This window comes from Mixophyes fleayi, chromosome 8 (genome assembly GCF_038048845.1).
Source record: "Mixophyes fleayi isolate aMixFle1 chromosome 8, aMixFle1.hap1, whole genome shotgun sequence".
Classification (NCBI taxonomy): domain Eukaryota; kingdom Metazoa; phylum Chordata; class Amphibia; order Anura; family Limnodynastidae; genus Mixophyes; species Mixophyes fleayi.
This window is the reverse complement of record NC_134409.1, coordinates 96,397,364-96,424,243: the sequence shown is the minus strand read 5'-3', so window position 1 is coordinate 96,424,243 and position 26,880 is coordinate 96,397,364. Positions and strand designations below refer to the sequence as shown.

The 26,880-nt window shown below is 37.2% G+C and overlaps 1 protein-coding gene across 2 annotated transcripts; it reads right to left on the bottom strand.

The window, feature by feature from the left end:
• On the bottom strand, nt 1-26,880 carry SYNGR1 (synaptogyrin 1). Of its 2 annotated transcripts, none has more exons than XM_075182910.1 (4): nt 26,349-26,880; nt 13,877-14,114; nt 10,603-10,748; nt 1-7,980 (listed from the first exon to the last, which is right to left on the bottom strand). In XM_075182910.1, exons 1-4 carry the CDS (start codon nt 26,445-26,447, stop codon nt 7,768-7,770), a joined length of 696 nt encoding a protein of 231 aa, XP_075039011.1. In that variant the 5' UTR covers nt 26,448-26,880; the 3' UTR covers nt 1-7,767. The 2 variants fall into 2 exon arrangements, with proteins under 2 accessions (XP_075039011.1, XP_075039012.1); XM_075182911.1 differs by lacking the exon at nt 1-7,980 and adding an exon at nt 7,987-9,232 and having other exon boundaries at nt 26,349-26,876.

Here is a 26,880-nt window from a genome sequence, read left to right as displayed (position 1 = left end):
TTTCACCTGTTATATCTTTATTGAGATTATACACCATCAGAGTAACCAATCTCACATGGTACATGTAAGTAGAGGCAGAATATACTCATTATATAATGTGTACATAAACAATATTATACATTGTATTTATTTATAGATGAATAGAAATGTATACTTTTAAAGGCAGTGACATTGGGAGAACTCTGACTTATAACAAAGAAATAACATTTAAAATTCTTTTTTTTTACAATATACTCTTGGAACAAATGGTTCATTATTAAGATAAAAAGAACATAAAATGTTAAGGGTTTAATCTGATTATATAGCGTGCTGTTCAATGTCAGATGAGAAATAGCACATGAAAGGTAGCAATCCAAAAGTAAACAAAGTTTACTTGTTTAACTGCAACTTCTTACATTAGGAATGGGAACCTGTACACTTCAAGCTGTTGCTGAACTGAATGTTACGGAGATGATTAGAAGACAGCACCCAAGTCTATCAGCTTTGATAGTCTGACTAAACTAGTCTTCTAAAAGCTGATTGGTTGCCATGGGTCATAGTTCACTATTACTCTTTGCAACATGTTTTCACAGACTTTCTGCTAATAGCTTCACTTATCCTATTCTATTACAAATACTGGCAGCTGTTCCAACTTTCATAATGGTAATTTTCATATTTCTGAACAGAAAAGAAAAAGTTGTTCATTTTTAGGACCGCACATTGAGGAAACTATTTAGCTCTAGAAATTAGATGAATTATCTGCTAAATTAAAACAAAGGGGCATTCACCAACAAAGGGTATATCTTTTAACAGTGGTGACACATTATTTTAGGAGTAAAAGAAAAAAATGTTACAATAGCGTTTTAATCCCTCGAGTGGTTTTTAAAATGAAGACATTACAGCAGAAAAGAATTTCCATTCTGAGTGTCAAAAAAATAAAAAGGGTGAATATTTGATTCCTTAAAATACAAAAAAGAGTGAAAAGCGCAGTGAAGCAATTTCAGAATGGTCACTCAAATTTAAAAGTAAACTACGCTGAAGTGAAAATAAAGAAATAGGATATATACAACAAGCCTGATTGAGTTCTGAATGGAATATTCATACATGAACATAAAAAAAGAAAAAGAAAATTACACTATAAGGGTCATTGATCCCTATGGCACCACATACGTTCTGTTTACATGAAAGCCGTAGCAGTGGAGCACGTACCAAAACATTAACCTAAATATGGAAGAAGTTTGAACATTTTACAGAATTCTTCCACCTCAGTCCAAGCTCTATTTTCCACTGTTGCACATGCAATTATTTGTTTGAACGACCCCTACGTTAAAAACAAAAATTACAAAGCAATATGGTACTAAATTAAGAAATAGAACTCTTCAACTGCTTGACGCAACACATACTATAGATTCCTTGTGTCAGAATGCCTAGTACAATAAAGTTTAATTCAACCTCATTTATTGGATAGTAGGCCTGTCTGTGTAAATTGGTAAGTCAGGGAAATGCTTTGCCATGAACAATGTATAGCTAAGAGTGGACAATTTATAGAAATACTACACCAATCTCCCACATTTACCAGAAATATATACAATATTGCTCAGGGGACAACAGGGTATTTTTCGTTTTGTTTTGTTTTTTTTTTTAAAAAAAAACCCAATTGTTTATAGACACTACATGAAGTTGAATGTACGCCCGTTTGCTTATAGTAATTGTGCGATTTCACTCTGTGTATGCCCATAAACAAATCCTGCACGTTCCTATACAGAGTTGCACACATTCACACTTGCACCTGAAGAGGCGTGACAGGTGAAGGTAGGGGCGTTCAAACGTAGGCAGACTACAGTAAGGTTGTTGCTTTCATGTGTACGCAAGAAGGAAGGTTATATCTGCTGTATTATATAAAGCCTAATCGCAAATGCAGTTTTCCCTATGAAAGCACTCAAGTTGCATTCAACTCTGCATCAGGCCCTACGCTGCCAAAAATAATATAGGGAAATGAAGGTCTCTTTCGGTGAACGTTGGGAAAAGATTCATGTGAGGTTCCAACAAGGATGTGTTGTCCATGGAGGTAAGCAGTCAGCTATTGTCGGTAGTCACATTTTAAAGATCTATACCTTGGGTAGCCAATCTAGATTGGTCCATATTTTAAAGGACTCGTTTATGTACATCAATATATATTTTGATGATGGCTTGAAATTTATGATGTATAACAAAGTAAAATATACAAGAAAGTTTTTCCTGTGATCCACAAAACAGATGTTACATCTAAATAAGAAAACCAAATATAAAAAACAGTGCTTACCTGGAAACTGCTGACAAAACAAAACATTGTATAGCTGTTAATCAAGTAACTAGGTATAAAAAGTTTAAGCCCCGCTTTACACTGCTATGCCAAAAAAAATTATGAACAAGTTAAACATCCCCTACACTTTTTATAGTTACATTTTTTATTAACTAATTTTTCCCAGCCCTTTGCATAAGGAAATTTGTTTACTTATTTTAATTTGTATTGTTTTTATCATTTTACTTAGGTAAAATTGTGCTAGCATCTTAAAAGTTGATATTAGGACATCAGTAGCCATAACAAGCTATATAAAAGTAGCGATTTATCGTTTATTAATCAAATCTGTTTTCTAGCGTAAAGTGGCTCTACTTTTAGCTTTTCACGAAAGCCACAAGATTGTACAATGCAATGTCATTTCCTTGTTGAATTATTGAATGATGAAATACTTCCGGAGACATAAATACACTTGAAGCTTGGCAGTAAGTTAGTGAAATAAATGTTTAAGCAGGAGTTATGAGTAGGTCATTAGTGAAAAACAAAGAAGAATTTTTTTTTTTATTTGATAGTGTTCACCTCTGCAAGCCCATTGTATGATTCATCCAAAAGGATACAAAAAACAAAAAAAAACAGTGTATATGTCTTGGGTTGAAAAATACCAGGGGAGCAGTTTGTAGGGTCACCAGCACAATAACTGCAACAGATCAGTTCAAGATGTGGAACCACAGATCTCATTGAGGCATCTTTGACTATTTGTCCTTAAGATCAATCTCATGCTTCTTTGTATGCATGAGACTGATCATATGTTCAAGAAAAAAAATAGCAATACACTCTGCTATAGAAACCTGCAGCGCATCTGTTAAGAACAGGGGCCGCTACGTTACTAAGGATGCTGGTGACAGCCCTGCCCATTACAAGCACTGAACTCACTCTACATGAGCTAGCTCTTAATGCACCAGCACACTGCTGAATTACTAATCACAAATAATGAACTAGACAAGTGCCAGAGACACTGTATTGTGCATTTCTGCCTACACTTCTGGATTGTCTGGGAGACTCCAGAATTTTGTAAAAAAATTTGGGGACGTGCAAGCCTCCCTCATGGATCACATCATAGCCAGCCCCCTGCTTACCAACGGACCTCCCATCCAAGATCTCCTGGAGGTTTTCAATGTTGGCAAGTATGGTCTTGTGGCAAGAAAGGTCTTGTGCCTTCATACACCACCACACTGTCACTCAAGTCAAGTCTCTCAGCTGAAAATAGTGTATTTTTGGTTTATAGTGAAAATTGCAAGTCAATAAAATGAATATGTTGTAGCTTGCAGCAGGGATGCATGATGCACTTTATTCATGTAATGAAGCCTGAGCCTGAAATTTGCGACTGTAAAAATGATTGTTTTCTAATTGTTGTGGTGTATTTAGAATTCTAATTAATCCGTGTAAAGATTATATTTTTATTTGAAATCATAGTCAAATGTACTTCAAACTGTAATATAGAATATAAAACATGTATTTGTTATCACAATGATGCCCTGTTTATATGTTAGGTTTTAAACACAAGTCAATTTACCATTATATTGATCCACCACAATCATTATCTATCCTCCTCTTTGGACAGAAATTCTCCTTAAAAATATTAAGTGGAACAATTTTTCTCTATGGAGAAAAACATGTAGTGTGACTACTGTGTGGATCTAATCAGTTTCTGGGGGAGCACCCCAGGAGAATTGAAAGCAGACACATTAGTTGTGCATTCGGTACTGCTTTAATATACTCAGACAGCTGGCCAGCGAGTGCTTGCACCACATACCACCCCCAAGTCCTGCTGCAATGAGCCTAGGTCTAAATCCAGACGCTGGAACAAATGTGTTCAATAAAAGTATCCAGATATTAAGTTTCTGTAACTAGTAGTTAGCTGGTTGTGCTATTTGAACTAGACAACTAAGATTAAAAAGCAAAAAAATGAATGTTATTATGCATTATTTTATACAGATTCCTTTATATACTTCTGTATATTGACCTTGAATGCTGTTTGTGCAATAAACACTTCGCACAAAAGATATAACAGTGAATTTCATGTAATTGTTCTGTTCTTATTTAAATGTAAAAACCAAAAGGAAAGGACACCCAACTTACCCCCGCTATTGGATAACTACAAGCTGATTCAAGTGGTTTGGAAGAAGGTAAAGTCACTATTTGACACTAATTTATATCAAAGGCTGTTTCTTATTGAGCTGAATAACATTCCTTAAATAACTGAAGTATCTATATTTAAACTACATATGATCATAATATTCTTCCACCCTCAGTGGTTGTCACGTAAGGAGGAAGATGCTTCTGTGATTAAACAGGTACACAGCTGTTAAGAGATTTACTCTGCAAAACAAATTTTGCTGATTTATACAAAGGGATAGAAATGTTACAGCAGCTCAAATGACTGCATTCTCAGCTTCTTGGCCTGCATGATATGCTATTAAGACACTGGCCTAAAGATTCAACTCTATGTAGTGGAGAGGGAGGGGTAATATTTTACTGCAGCTCCATTAAAAGTAAAATGTCAGATTGACACTAAAAAATGTATTTTAGCTTCATGGTTCATAACTGAAAAATAAATGGAATTTAGTGAACATTTAGGTTTACCTTCAACAAACAATAATCCAGCAAGAAGTTTATTTAATTGGTAGGAGAAAATGTGATAATATTTTACAGATCATTACTTTATAACTTTCCATAGAGACTGCAGGGTTTCCATGCCAGGAGCACAGCAATTCAAGAACTGCTCTTGGCCGACACCTACTCCAGCGCTCATAACCAACTTGTGCAGTGTTGCGGATTCTGTGGCACCATATAAAAATAAGACAATGATCTGCTGCAGATGCTGATTGGTCAAGATGCATTGACAATGGTTACCACAGGAGTCTGCAACCAAACCAGCAATTTGGATGAGAGCACTGCAGCATTATATTATTGTAAGCGGAAGCAAATTCTAATCTCTCACTAAACCACAGGGGTACAAGTCGATCATTACGGTCTTACTTGATCAGTGGATGGAGAGTTTTTACAAATCTAAATGAAGAAAAAAAAGCTATGGAGTTCTTCTTTAGGGTAATGTCACATAAGTAAATAAAATTATAGCTTTGAGACTGGTGTTTAATTGCTAAAACACTAATATATAGGAAAGAATGAAGACTTGGACCCAACAACTGTAGAATGTATATACATGATAGGTCAGAATCTCCATTAAGATGTATCAGTGCTTTAACAATTAAGCCACATTCTCAAAAGCTTGCATTTTAATTGCTCAAGTGGTTATCCTTCTTATGGCTATTCCAATGAGGCATGACACTTATGATAGTTTAAATAAGTGCATACATTCCCCCCCCCCCCCATTTACCTTTCAGATTGCCATATGCTCTTGGCATGGCCATTGATTAATGTATTAATGTATTCCAGGAGTACTAACATGCCCAAGAACACAATCTCAAATGCCAGTTAGACTGGAGAAATAAAATTAGCCCTATTGTTGAGGGATAGCTATGCAAATCATGACGCTAGAAGAAAAAGTAAAAAATAGTATTTGTAGAACATCCTTACCGCAAGGTCTCCAGCTAAAGAACAACAACTCCCAGCCAAAGGCTGCGCTTCTCTGCTGTAGAACATAACATCCTAGTAAAACGTATAGCTCTGTGGTATTGCCACAGTTATTTTTAGCATTGACAAACATTTGTAGACCATATTTTAAATAAGAGTGGAGCGCATAGAGACACGATGCATAGTACTTTTTCACTACCTAAACAACATTATCAACACAACTTGTTGGAAGCAGTGAAAGCACAAATATGAAACTGACTGAAAACATATATGATAGACCATTTTCAATCAAATCCACTGCAACTTTAAATACCAACATAGATAATGGTAAAAAGAGACCGCTGTAACTTAATTAGATAACAAGTATTTCCCCTTTGCATGACGCTATTGAACCCAGACTTTCTTGCTATAGAAGAACGTTTTATTTAATACATAGACGGATGTAATGTAGATTTGGCAAATTACATGATTTTACAATATGTTAAAGCCACTAAATAGTCATGTGGTTGCTCCTCATTCCTTGCAAGTGCCAATTTGGCTTCAGGTTTCTTTTCTTCTAAGCAGAGTGCCTTTTTTGCAACAAATAACCGTTTTGCCAGATGAAATCCATGTCACCACGAGACTTTTTCCAGTGTTGTAGAAAACATTAATTTATCAGGGAACTGCGCAGGAATATTATGCAGAGGCCAAAAAGACATCTTGCTGACTTTTTTTTTTTTTTCTTGGATAGGCACAGACTTAAAGAGTGATTTACTAAGATTTCTAACTTTCACTTGCCTTTTACATGACCAGTCAGATATTAAAAGAGAAAAAAAAAAAATATTTTTCGTCAGGAAAGAGACAAGCTCAGAATCTGTAAACTTCTGAACTTAATAGAAATATTTTATTGGTATGCACAATGCATAACTTTTTTTACTTTTTAACTGTAGTGACAAATCAATTTTGTTAACTTTGGTCAATGCTCATTGTTTGCCATATTTATCCTAGTGAATAGCACATGTCAATAAGCATAGGAATCAATACATGCTGTATTTTAGCTCTTATCAGCCTATGTTTGTGGTCTGTGTGGAGTACAAATTGTGGACTTTGGCTAAAAAGTTGCCCTGAACTATGATGCAATGATGGAACTACCATTGGTGCAGCAGGTGCAGTGCACCGGGACCCATGGAGATAATGGAGCCCGCTGCATGGCAGATGCAGTGGGTCGGGGGTAACAGTTCCCTCCTCCCCAGGTGCACTGCTGGTGTCCACAGCTCGCTAGTTCCGCCTCTGCTTTGATGCATATATTTTTAATTGTAACCATACATAAATCAAAACAAAAACACTATTGGGTACTGACATGCAATATGTGACTAGACTAGGCTTCAATACCACCCAAAAATATTAAGAAAAGTCTGTATTAGATAAAGGGATTTAACAGGTAAATGTCATTGCAGAATTCCATTTGCAATCAAGGAGCTGTACTCTAAATTTCTCTAAACCTGGAATGGACAACCTTCAGGACTCACCCCTGTTGCTGAAACTTATCTCTCATTTTGCTGATTAACCGGTCATAAAATGCTCAGCCAGATTACTGGATCATATTTCCAATTATACAGTTTTGTCTGGCAAGCCTACGGTTTCCCACATCTGCTCTGAGAAACACAGGCTCAAAGGACTCTAAAAATGACATGGTGCAAAACTGGCAAAACTACAAATTGCTAAGAGGTAAACAACAAGAAAAGTAACAAACAAATACAACTTAAAACTGTATTCATAAATCAACATAAAAATAAGGTGAGATCCTTCCCTGAACCATGTCATAAAAAAATAAGGACATACTGTTTATGGCTTTCACTATCAAAGAGGCGGCAACAAATTGCTAAGTGAGGAGTTGCTAGCCTGTCAGACAATGAAAGGTCCTTTAAAGAGCTGTTTTAGTAATCCTGGGCCTGGTAGCCCTGTGTGCCAGCCTCAAAGGCATCTGCGGGAGGTTGCTGATAGCCAGTTGAAGGGTCTAAGTCGTCATTGCTGGCATAGGGGGGGTAAGGAGGCCCTTGATCTTGGCTTGGGTCCATGTAGTCCTGAGAGAACAGCGCAGAGTCGGAGCCCAGACTGTAGCGTTTGAAGGCCAGCACGGCTTGTCCAGCCTTGGATTAGTGATGAAAGGAAAGTAAGGGGTTAAGGGATGGGGACAATATGAGGTGTGGGCCAAGAGAATGGGAAAATGGAGGGGATAAAGAGAGACAGACACCCAGCACCATGGTTAGTAATTGTTAAAGAAGCAGTCCTTAACATAAGGATCCCTCCCCCTTTTTACAGGCCGACTGGGTCCCCATTTATAAGATAACAATTTTTTTTAATTAAATTCTACCATTGTCACTAAATGAGTCAAAAAGCAAAATTTCCTTCTGGCAGATCAAAACTTTGCTAAGTGACTAATTTGTGTACAATGCAAGCACAGAGGACAATATATAAATAATGATAAAACTCCCCTAAATTATGCAATACAGGTAATGTTAAACAAATACATAAAATAAGCAGCACAGACAGATAATAACAATTAAAACAAAGAGTTTGGAAAGCAGATATTTTCGTTTTACAATTTTATTAACTTAGAACAGTGTGTTGACTAATATATAAATATATTTGAGGTCCAGTGACAATGAGGTAAACAAGCCCAAAGAAAATTCTTACATAAAATGGAGATTAACAAAGTATTAGTACTATGGAGTTTATGAAACATTGGTAAACCGTACTCTTTAAGGCAATATAAAGATTTGTGCTTCTAAATCTTTGTAAACAAATAGGCAGCGTAGAACATTGGCACCCAAATAGCAAAAGAGCGGCACTTTCATTGGCCAACTTAAGGCTTTGGCATCACAAACTGGCACTTATGGTGCAGAGATATTTGAGTGTTTGTTTACACATGTGATTGAGATGAAAATCTGATTCTGGAATACAGCATTGCTTTACCGCAATGAAGTGACAGTGCCGACAATCAGGCATATTAAATAACATGGTGCAGTGTAAATAAATGTGCTGTATCCCATATAGATCAAGATCTGCAATTTCTGAGTTACAACACATTTGTACATATAGCATATTATTAAATAAGCCGGAGTGTCCAACGTACAGTCCGATTTCACGCGTTCAAAATTAGCACGTGTATAAACAAGCCCTAGCGCATTAAGCACATATAGACAAAAATCATATCTAAACAACTAAACAATTCTTATACACTGGCACACATAGGATGGAGTAGTTTAAGGCACTGTGGATTTATCTTGCTTGGTTAATAAGTTAAGGGAAAGGTTGGGGATTAGGAGGGAAAAGTCTGCTGTATTCCTCCTGGAACGTAATTTCCTTGAGATGCTGGAGCCTCAACACTGCTAGGATGCCCTGTGGAATGGATAAAGTTACAAGACAATAATATCCCTCTGCTTTCAGTCAGTCAGTAGGATCCCACTTGCAGTGGTAAAAATTAACATTAATAATTTGCATCTCCATTTCAGGTTAAACATGCAAAGCCATCATTCTGCAGGATCTCATAAGCAAAACACCAGAATGTGTGCCAGAGTACTTTGTGGAAAGCCATTGGTGAAGTCAAGAGTCAAGCTAAAGTGCTAAAGAATAATTTAACTGCAGAACACCACATGCAGTGCCCACATTTATCATGATTAAAACATAAATAGTAGTTGTTTTTCAATAATGCTAAAGCTTAACAAAATAAAGTAGTTGATAATCATTAACTAGAGTATGTAGATCTGAATCCAGCCAACAAATCCTTCATATGGTATAGTCCTCTATAATAATCTTGTAGGCAAACAAGACGGGGTTCATATTAATTTCCACTACAGTTCCACAATTATTAAGTCAGAATATATAAATATATATATATATATATATATATATATATATATATATATATATATATATATATATATATATATATATAAATTCTCATAAAATGAAATGCCTTTGGCTGCGATAATGTAGTATATTGGTTTGCAGAGAATCACCCATGTTAATTCACAAGTATGTATTGAAACTTCGTGAGCTCCCCCATTCTTATTGCCAATGACTGTCACTAATTATTCCAGTAGTAAATCTACTCCTCACATACCCACCACCTGCAAGATAAGCAAGTCGTATGGTTCTGCTTTATGGGATGTGCCCATGGGCATTTCAACAAGAGTTTGAGGCTTTGTGCTTCTCCAACGATTGTGAAGGGAGCTTTAATAGAAGTAAAATAAGGATCCTTATGTTAAATGGATCAACCATTATTGTTCTTTCACAATGAATGCGGCTTGATCTATTTTTATTCTGTCCGTTTTGAAAAATCAGTTAGGGGGAGATTTATAAACAAGCAACACATTCTTATGGTCATTTTTTAAAATGTACTAGATAAAGCATAGGTAGAATCTGATTACTGGTTACTATGGACAACACCTCCACTTTTCCTTTTCAGAAGGTTTGAGAAATCTACCCCTTAGTATGTTTCCTTCATTTAACAAATCAACGATCCATATCTTTACCTCTGTTCAATATGCATTCACCATCAGGTAAACATAGGGCAAATCACAAGAAGTGGGGGGGGGGGGGGGGGCAATATTACAATACTAGTAGGTGTTAACATTTGTGCTACCATTTAAAACTATACCCGTGTCAAGTGTTAGCTAGGTTAGGTGGTTCTTAAAATCTCTAGTTGTGGGAAGTGCTAAGAATTGTACATCTTACATAATTATTTACAAACCTAGACAGAAACTCACCCAGCTGAAGATGGAGAAGAATGAGAACGCTATGGCTGCCCGGGCAGCATCTGCACCTTCATTCAATGGGATGTCATCTAGGTTGGATATCTGCCATTGGTTGGCTAAAAAGCAGAAGCCGACAAACCAAAAGAAGGCCCACAAACCTAGAGCAAAAATGTAAACAAGATATATGTCAGGCAGCTAGCACAGAAGAGAAGCGTCAGCTTGAACAGTACAAATTTGTAAGGGAAAAAATAAATAAATAGAAAAAGCTATTGGTTTTGAAAAGGTACTAAGTGGGGGATAAAGAAACACCTTTGGAATTAAGTGTTGGACATATGTACTGCTACACACTTAGTCCTTGTCAATGGCGGTCTTTCTTGACGCTATATAGCTGTTGTAATAATTGGGCTGTACCATTATCAACTGGGCAGTCTCTTTGGATTTAACAGTTTTATTGCTGTCCATATACGGTCTTATCTGGCCTTTTGATTCAATAACCCATCAAATATTTGACAGATTTGGCCACATAAGTTGGGTTAGATTTAGAGTTGGATGCAAATACATTTATGCTACGTAAAAATGCGCTTGCCGCATTGCACAAAAAAAATTAACACCCGAATTTAGAACGGATTGTAACTTGGACTTTCAGCCCTCTATTTTTGTACAGGCAGATCAGGGGCATTCATATGCAAGTTCAGTACAGTATGGGTGTCCATACATACACTATCTGGACAAAAGTATTCGGACGCTTGACCATTATACCAACAGGGACTGTAATGACATTGTATACAAATACATATAATTTAATATGGAGTTGGTCCTCCTTCTGTGCGATAACAGCTTCCACTCTTCTTGGAAGGCTTTCCACAAGATGTTGGAGTGTTTCTGTGGGAATTTGTGGCCATTCATTCTGTAGAGCATTTATGAGGTCAGGCACTGATGTTGGACGAGAAGACCTGGCTCGCAATCTCCATTCCAGTTCATCCCAAGGGTGTTCGATGGGGTTGAGGTCAGGGCTCTGTGCAGGCCAGTCAAATTCTTCCACACCGAACTCATTAAACCATGACTTTGCAGTTCCTACTTTGTGCACTGGAGCACAGTCATGTCAAATAGAAAAGGGCCTTCCCCCAAATTGTTGCCACAAAGTTGGAAGCATAGCATTGTCCAAAATGACTTGGTACCCTTCACTGTAGAGAGGGGACCTAGCCCAAACTCTGAAAAACAGCCCCATACCATTATCCCTCCTCCACCTAACTTCACATTTGGCATAATGCAGTCGGGCAGGCAACGTTCTCCTGGCATTCGCCAAACCCAGACTTGCCCATCTGACTGCCAAACAGAGAAGTGTGATTCGTCACTCCACAGAACAAGTTTCCACTGCTCCACAGTCCAGTGTCTGTGTGCTTTACACCACTCCATCTGACGTTTGCCATTGGTCTTGGTGATGTGAGGTTTGCATGCAGCTGCTCAGCCATGGAAACCCGTTCAATTAAGCTCCTGCCGCAGTTTTTGTGCTTACATTAATGCCAGTAGAAGTTTGGAACTCTTCAGCTATGGAATTAGCAGTGTGTTGACGACTTTTACGCACCATGCTCCTTAGCAGTAGTTGACCCCGCTGTGATTTTACGTGGCCTTCCATTTCGTGGCTGAGTTGCTGTTGTTCCTAAACGCTTCCATTTTCTAATAATATCACTTACAGTTGACCGTGGAATATCCAGCAGGGATGCAATTTCACAAACCGTCTTATTGCAAAGGTGGCATCCTATCACAGTACCACGCTTGAAGTCACTGAGCTCTTCAGAACAACCCATTTTGTATCACAAATGTTGGTAAATGGAGATTGCATGGCTAGGTGCTTGATTTTATACACCTCTGGCAACAGGTCTGATTGAAACACCTCAATACAATAATTAACAGGTGTGGCCAAATACTTTTGTCCATATAGTGTACATTGCCATTCGTTTTAAGAACTGAAATTTTATATAGGTTTCTGAAAAACAGATCTCATATTCAAAAATATTTGAGCTATCGGTAAGCTACATGTTGCTGGCTTTAATAGGCTGGTACCCACTGATTCTGAACAGGACTTTCTATTTTACTACTCATTATTTATAAAGCCACTAATCTCCTTTCAATTACATATCTTCATATATTTAGACATCTGATATGGCTCTACCACCACCTACTGGCTAAGATCATAACTTACAATTAAAATCACATAAGGATAAATATGAGTGTGATGTGTAAAACAGGGCGTTAGTGTGATATAAGCAAAGAATGTGTGTACTTATTTGTGCTCTCAAATTGTTAAATAAACATTCTTGTATCCAGTTCAAATCTCTTTGCCATTACGAGAAGTCACCATCATTAAGAGAATTTATGTTACTACAATGGGGTCTGACTAGAAGTATACAAGCTAATCTCAACTGGAGTATTTTGTGATCCATCAAGTGGGCTAAGATACAAGCACCCTCCTGCTAAAGGTCTTGGAACATTTTGTGTGCATTGCTGAGGCAGGCAATCTAGGATTTTCTGCACTGGTTCTAGATGCTTATATCGGCTTGACAACCTGTAATCAAAGATAAGTAAAAATAAGCTTTTTCTTTTATCATATCACCTTGTTGGTTATTTTCCCCCACGCTTATTGTCTCTCTGCAACACAGGCTATGGCCTCATACTGTTTATTCAGATGGGGGGGGGGGGGGGGGGGGCACATTTTTTTAAAACACTAAGAAAATGAAATACAGTCATCAAGTTGATGATAACCAGTGCATATTTACCGAGGCTGTATCAGTTCGACCACGGCTATTTTTGTCCGGATGCACGTGTGCTGGATTTTAAGCTGCATGCTTAACATACATGCAACTGAAAATACATATGAGAAACTGCAAGTTTGTGAGTGTATTCGTGTCTACTCCAAGGATGCATTTTTACAATTAACTCTAAATTAGGTCAATTGTGACCAAACTGAACACAAGTCAGATAGCTCAGACTGCACCAAACATCTGGATCTAACATGTTAGCGGTAGCAGTGAACCTTTCTTGTTCCAGGCGGTTGATACAGGCACCAATGTGCGGCAATAGCTGAACAAATTTTGATTGGTTGCTACAGGCAACATCTCCACTTTTTCAAACCCGCAGTTTAGTAAATATACCCTTTAGAATCTGTGGCATGCACAGCTATATATTTTTAGAAATGAGGTTGTAACTTATAGCAAGAAAAGCACTGGAACATTGCTAGATGTTGAAAGACAGTTGGTAAAAATGGTTTACAGCAAATTAAGCTTACCGGATACAGCAATATCACATATTACAGTTTTTTTGCGGTCTTTGACACTGCTGATTTGCGGAAAGTGGACATCGACTGCCAGGTAGAGAAGGCAGGTGAGGAATGCCAGCACCCCAACAGTCACTCCATAAGTGCAGGCACTTCGGTTTTGGTTGAAAATGCAATGCTCCTCCTTCTCATTTGGGCGATTAATGTACCCCTCATTAACTATACACCCGAAGACCACAATAGAAAAGACCTGCAATGACAGAAGACAAACTGACTGGTACATAACTGATTGTTACTTTTGTAGCTTGAGCCCTTAACATAGTTAGCATTTAGAAACGAGTTATCTTTAAATTCAAACACAGTTGAAAGGAATTGCCACCAATACATGCAAATCAGGCTTTGTACCTGTACTTCTCAAGCTGTTGAGAAGTTATGCTGAAACTATTGTGTTTCCAGCTGTTACTGAAATATAGAATATTACTATGGTTTAGCAATGCTTCTCATCATGGAGTGTAGGCAACTATTGGATAATGCACTCTACTGTAAATTACATGAATATTAGAAGTCCCTAAGAAGATATGTGGCCAAGACAACTAAAGTAGTCACATATTTGTTGTACATAATCAGATAATCATGTTAGTATGTATCATACAGTTATGTTCTTTCATTAGAAGAGTTTCTCCAATTACAGGGCTTTGTATAACAGAAATCAAACTTGTCCCGATGTATTATTCTATAGGGAAGTGTGATCTATGTAGCACCTTCAAGTATATAGAATATATTCTCACCAGACAGAGCTCAGCTATATTACTTTTATGATACCTTTGAAAAGCCTCAGTGGAAGAATTTCACAAGTGTACATACCAATGATTTTACATGGAAGACTAGTTGATACTCGGTGACCCAGGAATGCCACACACAGACACCATATTAATATAAGTAACAATGAACATATTGTCTGTAGGGAATGACAAAACTTTGAAAATGCCAATTTTAATCCTGAAAATCTGCTGTGTCATCTGCAAATACCTTCACTCGCCATACGAAAGGGAACCAAGCTGCTAGTATCAGATGTTGTGCAAAAAAAAAAGTCTGGCATAGGATTTCTTTACACAAGATTGTAAAATATTAATTTGCTTGTCTATTTTAAATACAGGATAAAATACATTTAAAGCAAGTCTCTTTCTCTGCAGGATCCTCCAAAATACTTATTTTTAAATGACTAAAGCGATCCCACTATTTTAATTACTCACCCTCATAAGGCACCATAAATAAATATACCTTCACCATTCCTAATCAGATCTGTAATACAGTAAACATTGTGCATGTAAAATGGATAGAACCATTTTAAGCTAGACTGAGTACAGAGCTAGCTAGGGTTAAAACAGATATTCAGCCCAGAACTCATGATCTCATATCACAAGGCATCAGTCATGTTGCCGGTTATAATTCAATTGGATAAAACTACGTTAATTTGGCATGTGACCTGCAGGAAATGATGTTACAGCAGGCATATCTCCCACATAATATGGCTGTTTTGAGCTTCGTTTATAGACACAAGACAGAGCACTCTTGTTGCCTAGTGTAAAGAATATCAGGAAAATAACGGATGGAACAAAGTAGATAGCTTTATTTAGTATTTATTTAGTGACAAAGTCTGCAGAGTATATCGCTTAGGACATCATTACATAGCTCTATTGATGTTATAGAAGAGGCTTGCTGTTCTACTACACGCCGTCTAAAACAATTTTTTCTGTCTTATGGAGTGACTTGCAGGATCGTTAGAGAAGACTTTTGCCAAGAGCAGTGCGATTGAAAATTATTGAACATAATGGCATGTGGGAAATATTAAAAATTAATCAATAAATGGGGTTTCCATCTAATATATTTCCCTTCCAACAACAACTTTATGATCCCATAATGGGTATTTTATTTTCACTTACATGTCAATAAATCCAATACTGTTAACGGTGTAGAGACAATTAAGGTGTCCTAAAGATTGCACAGGAGGGTATGTTTTTAATTTATGTAGAACTCTACTGACTCATGCTGATCTCCTACTGGTTCTTACATTTACTGTTAGAAGGGTCCACAAGTCCAGAGGAAAACACTGTGGGTTCCAATTTGGAAATTATTGAGTCTACCATACAATTTGAGTAGGTTCAATTAATTCCCAACATATCATGCATGCATGCATACACATATATATATATATATATATATATTTTTTTTTTTTTTTTTTTTTTTTTAAATAGTTCTAGGCAAAGCCAAGACCAAAGCTTTGCAGTGACAAGCCAAGAAGCTAAAAGGAGCCAAACATTAGGACTACAAGTAACCTACTGATCTGGTTTAACAAATTGGACAATTGTTTTAGTCTGAAGTAAGTAAAGGGCATTAGAGGAACTGATGGAGGTAGGTAATGTCACCAAACAAAGACCAGCTTTAGAGGGGCCTCAAAAGCAAAATACTGAGCGGGAGAATCTACCAACTACTCCAGGTGGCCAGCAGCATCTATATATGGAATATGAATATAAATTACATTTCTCTTATAAAACTTAGTAAGATTAAGCCAAATGTCCTTCAAGGTTTTCAAGTCCCTTTATTTCCCAGGTCCTTCTCAGAAACATTTTAGAAGTCTTCAAAATTATAATTTTAGCTAAAATGTGATGCATACAGTACACAAGTCAATCCTGTTTGATACACAGAATTAAGGTGTATAATAAATAAAACAAACGTCACCCACATAAAAATATGGCACTGTAAATTCCAGTCCCATGTAGTACTTTATGAAATTGATTATCGAGACCACAGTCAAGTCCCCCCACCCATTACTTTTTACTTCACTCTTACAATTACCAAACAAAATTTAGATTCAACTGTAGCAATAATCCAGAAATCACTGATTCTCAAAACAGCAGCAGAACTAACTGAGCTATTTAAAGTTATTACATATGCTTTTTGGTGTATCAAGTTTGTAAAGAACTGTAAACAAGAGAATGCACAGTTGGCTCTAGAAAGCTATAGACAGTAATTAGAGCTGTAAAATATTTTTCATATATTTGACAAATGTTTACACTTTTACACTGTTTAAACTCACTGCTGCCAAAAAGGCTTGTGATTCATAGTCAAGTGAGGCAGTAACATTATAAAAAAAGGGGATAGCTGACAAGATGCATAAAATAAAGACTTTGACAAAGTTTCCTTTACACATGTATAAATTGGAGAGGATATTAGTATAGTTCAGACACTGAAAGTGTACCTCTCACCAACACACAGTGAAGACAGCAAATTTGTAGGCTGAACTGATATTCAGTTTATAAATTCAATAGAAATAAGTGAACTACCGAGGCATGAGACAAAAGGACGAGTGGCATTTTAATTTGAGACACTGCTCAAATCAGCCTTAAGAGGATACAGTAAGATCTATAAGGGGCTTCTTAGCTGAAAAAGCTTGTGACTGAAACAGGATTCCTAGCATCCCACCAAGTCTGTTAACAAGTAATCATCCATCAAACCGAGCACAATATTTATCAACAGTCAAAAACCAGATTTAACAAAGTAATAGGAAATACCACACCCACATTTCAGCTTCCCAGCAGGCTGGTCAGAGGGACAGATGGACTCTGCTCTCCTCTGCTGTGCTAATACATCCCTCTCATTACCCTTTCATCTTAATCTCCATTCTGTTTTTCATCTGACATCTCTTCCTAATTCCTGTTCCTAATGCCCACTCTGACACTTTTGCATTATAATATCAGGAGGATTTACAATGGGCAATAGATACATCAGCTTATCAGCATTAGAATCATTAAAAGTACTTAAAAAAATAATACAAAATACCTACATACTAGTACTAAAACTAACAAGACAGTTTTCAAAGCCTGTGTATTAGATAGCTAAAGAAAGAACAGATCGGTAATTATATCAAGCAATATATGCCCAATGGACTGTTTTATCCCTTGGAGAAAGCAGACAGTGCTTAGTAAAGTGATGTGTCTTGTCTTAAAGCTTGTGAGATTTTCTAGCATATTTCTAAGAAAGGATGAATGATTTGTACAGACTGTAGATTGGGGGAGTCATAAAAAACAGGTAGCCAACAGCTTTAAAATTTTAGCTTTTTGTCTATTTTCTCCTAAATGCAGACAGCCATTTGTAATGCAACAAGAGAGATTGCAATCTTTTTAACAGAACTGCAGAATGTATGAACACTACAGAAAAATTGCTCTCTCAAACCACTCCACTTTTATCTCCACGTTCTGCCAATCCCTCCAATGGCTCTCCATCCCTATAGAAGTCCATTCAAAGTTATCACCTTCACTGACATTGACAACAGGGTGAGTAAAAGTGTATTGATGGAATACCAATATAGTGGAAACAAACTTAGGATCTAAAACAGTACTTTTCTAAAGAGCTATAAAACATAAATCAGCTTCATGTATCAACAACACAGCTACAGGTGAATTGTCCATGATAATGTGAGATGCTCAGGAATGCATTGGAGTATTTGTAGATAAGTCCAAGCCTGCCTAATAGTTAAGATTTTGAGTGGAAGTTTTGCCCCCTTCAACAGATTTATATGTTGGGCTGATCCACTGGATGTCCAGATGCTTCTTACTTATTTTTCTTGAGAAAAATGTTCCCAGCACATTAGACATTTTTTGTAATGTTCATGCAAAGAAGGGCCAACATAATCAGCCCTGAATACGGTGTCATGACTAATCTTACTTTCCCACCAATCCTCTTCCTCTCTGCCAAGCTCTTCATTCCTTATTCCTCCAGAATACTATTTAAAGTTGCTTATAGTCACCTACAAAGCTCTCTTTAACACCGCACCCTCCAACATCTCCAATAGCCCAGCATATCTGTAGGTTTTTCATTGGATTTTTCTTATCATCCAGTCAGTGGGGTCCTTAACACCAACAATAGAGGCTAGGGTTGGGTCAGTGTCTAGAGTGAAAAGCCCAAGATATATAGTAGTCCTGTGTGATTATATAACTCAACCTCTTTAAGAAGAGTGGAGTGGAAGGCCATGTGCTAACTTTTGCACCTCAGAGTTGTGGTGCAGAGCTAACTGTGTACCATATAATTTAGCTGGTTGCATCTTACCCACTAAGATCATCCTTAGACTCCCAGTCTGCAATATGAGAGAAACTAGACATGCCCTTTTTCAAACGGGGAAGATACTGTGGCTAGTGGAACAGTTACCCCTTATGTTGATCTGCCCCTTCATGCTGCCAGCTCTAGGCAGAATAAATATGCCAGCTATCAACAGAACTGGAGTGCCAGCTATGTGCAAGGATAGGCTGTTGGCTACAGGCAAATGGTGAGAAATGCGCTTAAACAAGTGTCCCTTGGGCGAAGTTTTATTAAAACATTTGTCTAGAAATCTTGTGTTTTCCTCTCTAAGAACCCTCTGAGCAGAGGTTAGAAAGTGTATTTCTGTGATTCTACCTTAGAGCATAAAGTGAAGGGAGTAGAACCTATCTGAAGCTTTTTTCCTGCTCCTTTTTCTGAACTGAGGTTCTTCTGCAAAGTAAGAAATCTCTAAAGGTGAGACCACTCTTTTGGTGGTCCTCCTGCCAAATCTGTGCACCTGAATATCAGTCACAGAGAAAAATGCACAGTTTTCCATTGTGCCGCTGACATAGAAATATATTCGCAGAGGGTGTGCGACAGTGAAAGTTTATTTTCAATGTCTCTCCCTGACAGTGATATTTCAGGAGGCTTGTTACCTATCCAGCAGCTGGTAGTATTTAACAAGCCTCCTGACAAACAAAAAAGCAAAACCTGTTCTATAGGTAGCTGTGTAAAAATAATATGTTGTCCATAGCAACCAATCAAATTTATTTTTATTTTCTAAACAGTCACCAGTCCATCAAGTTCAACCTATTTTAGATTTCCTGCAATCCCTTTCTTAAATTTGAAATTGATCTAGATGAAGCAACTGTCAATCTGTTTCAGTGGGGTAAAATCCCTCCTGACCCAATATTGCAGTCCTATATCTCCCTGGATCCACTACTATCCTTCATTTTAATTAATGGTTGTAACCTTTGATACACTTCTCAGTTAAAAATTTGTCTAATCCTTTATTAAACATATCAGTTGAATCTGCCATCACAACCTTTCCTGGCAGTGAATTCCATATCATGACTGCCCTTACTGTCAAGAACCTCTTTCTTTGCAGCTTGTGAAACTTCCTCTCCTATAATTTTAGGGGTTGACCGTGTGTCCAGTCCTTGGGGTAAAAAGTTCTCATGAAAGTTCTCTGTATGGCCCATTAATGTACTTGTACATAGTAATCATATCCCCTCTTAGACGCCTCTTTTCTAAAGTAAACATGACTAAACTAGCTAAGCTTTTCTCATAACTTAATGACTCCATAACCTTTATCAAAATCCTTTATCAATTTTGTGATCCTTCTCAGAACCCTTCCTAGTTCCAAAATGTCTTTTATAGAGTGGTTCCCAGAACTGTATTCAAGATGAGGTCTTACCAACGATTTATATAGTGGCAAAATTACATTGTCTTCTCTTGCATCTATTACCCAAATCCTCTACCATTTTAGATTCCCCCTATATTTGTCCCATTTAATTTATAGATCGATTATAGACCAAATCCACTGTACTACCATGGTCTAAGTTCCCACTAACTTCCTTGTAGAAACTAATTGGACAAATCCATGACGATTCCCACCAATAATCTTATTGCTCACAAGGTAATCCTGAATACTATTCCTTAATAAAACCGTTACGCAGATGTCCCAAGGCGAGTTCAGGGAGGACAGAAACCTCCCGTGGAGCAGAAGGCAAAAACTTCTAGTAGTTTCAGCACTATTGATGTCAAGCTTACCGGTCTAATTCCCTGGTTGTGATCTCATTCCCTTTTTAAACAAAAGCACCACATCTGCTATTTGCCAATTCCTTGGTACCGAGCTAGATAAAATTAAATCTATGATAATTAGGAAAAGCGGTCTAGCTATTTCTGAGTTTAGCTCCATAAGAACACTTGGGTGTATGCCATCTGGACCTGGAGCTTTAATTATCTTAATTTTATTCAGCTGCCTTTGCACTTCTTCCTTTGTCAGCTAAGTATTAATTAATGGTATGGTTGCATTTCCATTCTTAAGTATTATTCCTACCATTTGTTCCTCTCTAGTAAATACTGAAGAAAAGAAAAAGTGTTTAATACCTCTGCTTTTCCTTATTGTCATTAATCAATCCACTCATCTACTTCTTAGGGGTCCTATATTGTCTTTTTTAATCCATTCGCCATTTATATACTTAAACTTTTAAGGGTTTTCCTGACTTTCTTTTGCAACTTGTTTTTTATTTTCTAATCTAGCCAATGTAATTTCCTTTATTCATGATTTATTACATTCCTTGTAGATACGGAAGGAGTACTCAGTCCCTTCAGACTTAAATTTAAATGCATGCTTCTTCCTTTCCATTTCTTCCCTTACCTTTTTATTTAGCCAAATTGATTTAGACTTAATTATTTTACATTTGTTTCCCATAGGAATGAACGTGTATTTTTCCAACAACAATTTAAAGACACTGAACTTTTCTTCTGTATTTTTTCCGCCAAAAATGAAGTCCCACTCTATGCACTTTATAGACTCCTTTAGAATATTAAAATGTGTCTGTCTAAAGTTTAAGGTCCTAGTTGATACCTTAATACTGTTGCTTCTGGAAACTAGTTTCAAATAAGACCATATTATGATCACTGTTTCCCCAAGTGCTCCCTTGCTTGAATATCTGATATAGGTCTACATTATTTGTTATTACTAGGTCCAGTATATTCCGGTTTCTAGTTGCTTCCTCTACTATTTTGGAAATGTAATGATGTTTTAGCGTGCTCAGAAACATGTTGTCCCTGGCTGTACCACAAGTCTCAGTACTCCAATCAATGTCCAGATAATTAAAAACTGCCATTATTATAACTTGACCTAGTTGTGCAGCCTTTTCAATTTGCTGTAGAAGTTAGGCTTCCTGAGCCATACCAATATCTGGTAGTTTATAGCATGTCCCTATCAGCAACTTCTCTGAACTTTTTCCTCCACTGGATATTTCCACCCACAATGCCTCTATATTACCACTAATATTCTCAAAATAACTTCCTGTACACTTGGTTTAAGCCCAGGCTTAAGACATACTCATCCTCCCCTTTTATGCCAATAGTTTATGTTTGTGACATGCCAATGTTAAATATTGTAATAACTAAAACTAGATTTATGAGTCATTAGTATGACTGCAAACCATAGTGAATTACAGCACATGGATTTCATGTATAAATAAAATATACTTTGCATACAACTTATTACAGTTTTTTGTGACACACTGGCTGGGCATCATGGTTACTCTCACCTTTGATACAGTTTTCAAAATTGTTCTCCAGTATGAAGTGAGAAAGCTGTACTAGGAGGAGAATATTAGGAGTATTAAGTGATGAGAGACGTGGACGACATCAAAAGCAATGTTTAAGAGTGGTGGCAGAATAGATAGCACACTTTCAAACAAGACTAACTGAATTATTCCTGGTCTGTCAAGTATTTGCACAAGACATTCTTACAGTTCTAGGATTTATATGATGAATTCATATTAAAAAGGATTCCTATTAAGTTATCCAAAAAAAGTAAAAACCAATTGTTGTTTATATTTTGACATAGCAAAAATTAGTTAAATTATACCAATAGCTAAAGTTCCACTTCTGGAAGCCTCCATAACGAAAGCCAAAACACATTTGTATAGGAGGATATCTTCACTATTATCACCATCCACCTTTATATAATGTAAACATATTACATAATTACTCATGATTAATTATCTTCAGTGGCCATAAGTCTTGCTACAGTGGAGCTAAGAGTATGTATCCTACCACATCATCACACACACATTGGTCATTTCTTTCCAAAACCAATTAAAGCAGCAATCCCACATAGGGATGCCTTTTTTCCCCTGAAGTAACTTTTGAGCATGTATCCGATATTCACTTTACTTAGCTGTCCTTCTACACAAATCATTGTCTCATTTTCAAAATCTTTCTAGAGGTTGAAAAAATAAATAAATACGTCTGCCAGTTACAAAGACACAGGCTCACGGCATGTTATGTGTAGACAGGGGGGGGGGGGGGGGGATTTTAGAGTACACAAAGCTCAGGGAGGCGTTCCAAAGCCTCTCTGCTCACTACATCATGTGCCCTGTGACTGTGGCTGCCATAGTAGTGAATGTCTCTGTGCAGAGTTAAAAACTATTAAAAGAAGCCTAAAGAAACATCCAAGGAAAAACGGTAAGTACTAACAATATTCTTATAGCCTACCACAGCGATTTCTGTAAAAAAGAAAACCTGATATTAAATGGGACTGCTGCTTTTACCTACTAGTGGAAAGAAATCAGAACACACGGTGGAAGCCCACGAGAAAACAGGGACAATATATACACATACAAATAGTGCCCTTCTTGGAATTACATCCATGGCAACAGTGCTGTGGTTTTGGGCTAATAATGATCATATATTTGTTCACCAAAATAAAGATGGATGCATATGCAGAGCTGGATTAAGGCTTTGGAGAATTTAGGATGGGAAGGGGGGGGGGGGGGGGGGGAGAGGTTCTAGTGTCTAAATGTAAGGACATAGTGGCATCATTCACAAGAGAGAAATACTATATTATTGTTAGTCTCATCTCTCTCCCAATGTAGCCCCCCCCCATGCCACTCCCAATGCACCTGCCCCCCTCCTTCATAGGTCTCATCGCAGACCCATAGCTTGTAACTTACCCTTAGTAGTGACTGCCAGGCGCCTTTCTGCAGCGCCGCTGTGCGCTCCTTGCTGCTCAGACAGGAAGTTATTAAACTTCCTCTGTGAACAGTGCACTTTGGGGCTGCCGGAGACAGTTATTAGCCTCGTGCATTTTTAAATGCATGAGACTAGTCTTTCTGAACAGACTCTTCAGAGCGCTATCTTAGCACTCCGAAGAGTCTAAATAGTGGGACTTGGGAGCTGGGGGCCCCCCATGTCCCCCCACACTTCTTAATTCAGCTCTGGGCAAATGTGTTACATACCATGACATGACAAAAGTTCAAACACCATATAAAGAAATGTGGATGCAAGAACATGCAGACTCAATTCAATTTAGTTAATAGAGAACCTATTTAATACATGCACATGAGTTTATGATGCACTTTTGAAACATTAAGCAGGAATCTAATCAATTAATACGTATTAAAAAGGCACTCCTCCATTCATGGATTTAAAATGGAGTCTTTGCTCAACAACTAATAAAAAAATAAATAAAAAAAATGCACATTTCTGGGTATGCGCACTTCAACATTATGGATAACACAGGCGTCACCGACCAGACACTGTGCTAAGAATTCCGCAGTTTAGAGAAGCAGAATTAATAAAATTGTACAATTGCTAAAATGAAGGCAAAAATGAAAAGTATACGTGAAAGTACAAACATGGAGATGGTTATATGAAAGAGAAAAAACAAAAAACTGTGAAGCTAAAAGGATATTTAATAAAACAGAACACAAGTCTAAAACCCAATCATTCTAATGCCTCTCTCAATGGAGATGACCTTGACTTCCCACCACATGTAATTATAATAAGGCCCTCTACTGATCTTTCTCCCTGGCATGTGCAAGAAACAGAGGCTCTACACAAGTCATTGCCTTTAAATATCTCCCTGTAGCACATTGGTAATAGTACATTTATAAAGGCTTTGTGTACAAATACATAACATTTACTAAGAAATGAGGATTCAGGCCTAATACTTGCAATTGCAATCCAAATTACTCTAGTCAATAAAAAACAGCCACACCATTCTGTTTTTTTGTTTCAAGACAGCCTTTCCTTTAGAACACTGAAAAAACTGTTGTGTCTTTGTGAAAAAAAACAACGGGTGTCTAACCAATGATGGGTAATATAACCTAATTTGTACAAAATAATCTTCAATAGATACCAAAGCCATCTTAATAGGATGCTGCCCCCAGACATTATCTAGTCTCAATTCTCATTTATTGTGTCAATATTTGGTAACAACACAATACAGACTGCACATTGGACAGTTTTGAATATAGTATTTGCACTGCTAGCACACAGAGTCAGGAAGACAACAGATTTTCAAAATAACCAAGTGGTTCTAGTAACTATGGTTGAACAAAAGAATAATTCTAAGTTGCAAAAAGATGGGATAGAAAAAAAATAAAAAAAAAAAAAATATATATATATATATATATATATATATATATATATATATATATATATATATAATATAATATATACACACACATATAAAAAGGTAAAGTACATATTTTACATGAATACCACATACACACACCTCTAAAGGGCCTTCACCCAATCACAACAATTTAGTTCAACTAAGCAATCAGGTGACCTTCAGCACCTCAAACCTACAAGAGGTGTTCCTACCACAGTAGTAGGGATGCAGCTGCTTTGGGGCCCACAGCTGGAAGAACCGTGTATATTGGTGTTTCTTCCCCATGTGGGCACCTAAAAAAATTGGGCTATGGGACCAACAAATGTCAAGTTACTCCCCTGATTCTACACATCCTAGATGTTTTCTTTACCTAAAAGAAAGTTTGATTATGGTGAATTGTACTACCTTGTACGTGTCAAAACAACGCTTTCCAAAGCTACTCTGGATGCTGCTAAAGCCAATGTCACATGGCTAGTCACTTGATCTGCAAACAATCATTAGCATATATGCACAGAATGGTTGACTTTTATTACAAACTTAATTTATTTATTAAAAAAAAGCAAAGTATTTACATTACTACATATTTTGTTTTATGTATGAATAGATGCGTTTTGTTTAGATTTAAGTAGTTTTACCATTTCCTCAGTTTTTTACTTTAAACAAAAAGGACTAATGTTGTGATGTGTTGTAAAACAGTTCAAGTGGTTATATTTGCTATGCAACACATTCTAAACAGGTTTACTACTATTTAGAAGTTGAAGCAATTAAATAAATACTCCCAATTTGGTCCCAAGACATATTGCCTCTCCAATGGATGGTTAATTGCATAAAAACAATTACATCATATGGTTTTTATGCAGATGTGGAGGCAGTAATATATTTAAAAACAAATAAGATATATTTCACCTAGAATATTGTGTTTTTCTTTTAAGCAGTTTGTACCTATTTATTTGTATTGTAACACAAAGCAGATGAAAGGAGACACCAGGACTCCGATTCATTGCATAGTAAACCTGATGCTTATGACAACATGTAAGTGTACTCTACAGATAAATGCACAGCATTAGCTCTTGTAAGGAACCTCTTGGTTAAATGTCATGGTGCAAGCAGACCTGATAACATGCAAGATCACAACTGGGATCCTAAAGATGCAGACCAGATTATGGATAATTATAATAAAGCATGTATTCTTGGAGATATTTTTGCAAAAAATTTATGAAAAATTTTTTTTAAGATGCTCTGCAAATAGACAAAAGTATGACTTACCCAAGACACCATCCTTAGGACAGTGTGAGGTTGCCTGATGAAGGTCTGGGGGTCAAAGGCTCCTCCAGCCTTACCAGCTCCATAAGCACCTCCCTCCATACTAAATGCCTCCAAAAAACCTTTATCTGTAGGTGCAAATCTTCAGCACAGCACAGATGTCTTTGCAGTGATGCTGATTGAAGAAAAAGAAGCAGATCAGATAATGGCTACACTGCTCAAGGGCATGGGAAGACTCTCTGCAGGTGAGCAGTGAAGATCAAAATAAGGGTGCAACTAGAGAGTATATATATGGGAGAATGACAGCCGCTACCGTTACAGTCTACGGCTGTGTACTGACTTAGAGATTTAGATCTGTAGGGAGAGGCAAGGGGGAAGCGTCTGAATGTGTAAGAGATGGATTGGAAGCAGCTGATGTGATAAGAAAAAGCAGCCAAACCCCTGATCAGAGCCAGTGCGACTGCTACAGGCTACTGCTGTGTCTGTTGCAGAGTCTCACGCGTGCGCTCTCAGCTCTCTTTCCCAGCTGCCCCCT

Excerpts from the sequence above, each read along its gene's own strand:
- SYNGR1 (XM_075182910.1), bottom strand. The coding sequence starts at position 26,447 with ATGGAGGGAGGTGCTTATGGAGCTGGTAAGGCTGGAGGAGCCTTTGAC. Across the intron at positions 14,115-26,348 it reads TCCTAAGGATGGTGTCTTGG|GTCTTTTCTATTGTGGTCTT; the intron begins GTAAGTCATACT and ends CTGTCATTGCAG. Across the intron at positions 7,981-10,602 it reads TCTTCTCCATCTTCAGCTGG|GCTGGACAAGCCGTGCTGGC; the intron begins GTGAGTTTCTGT and ends CACTAATCCAAG.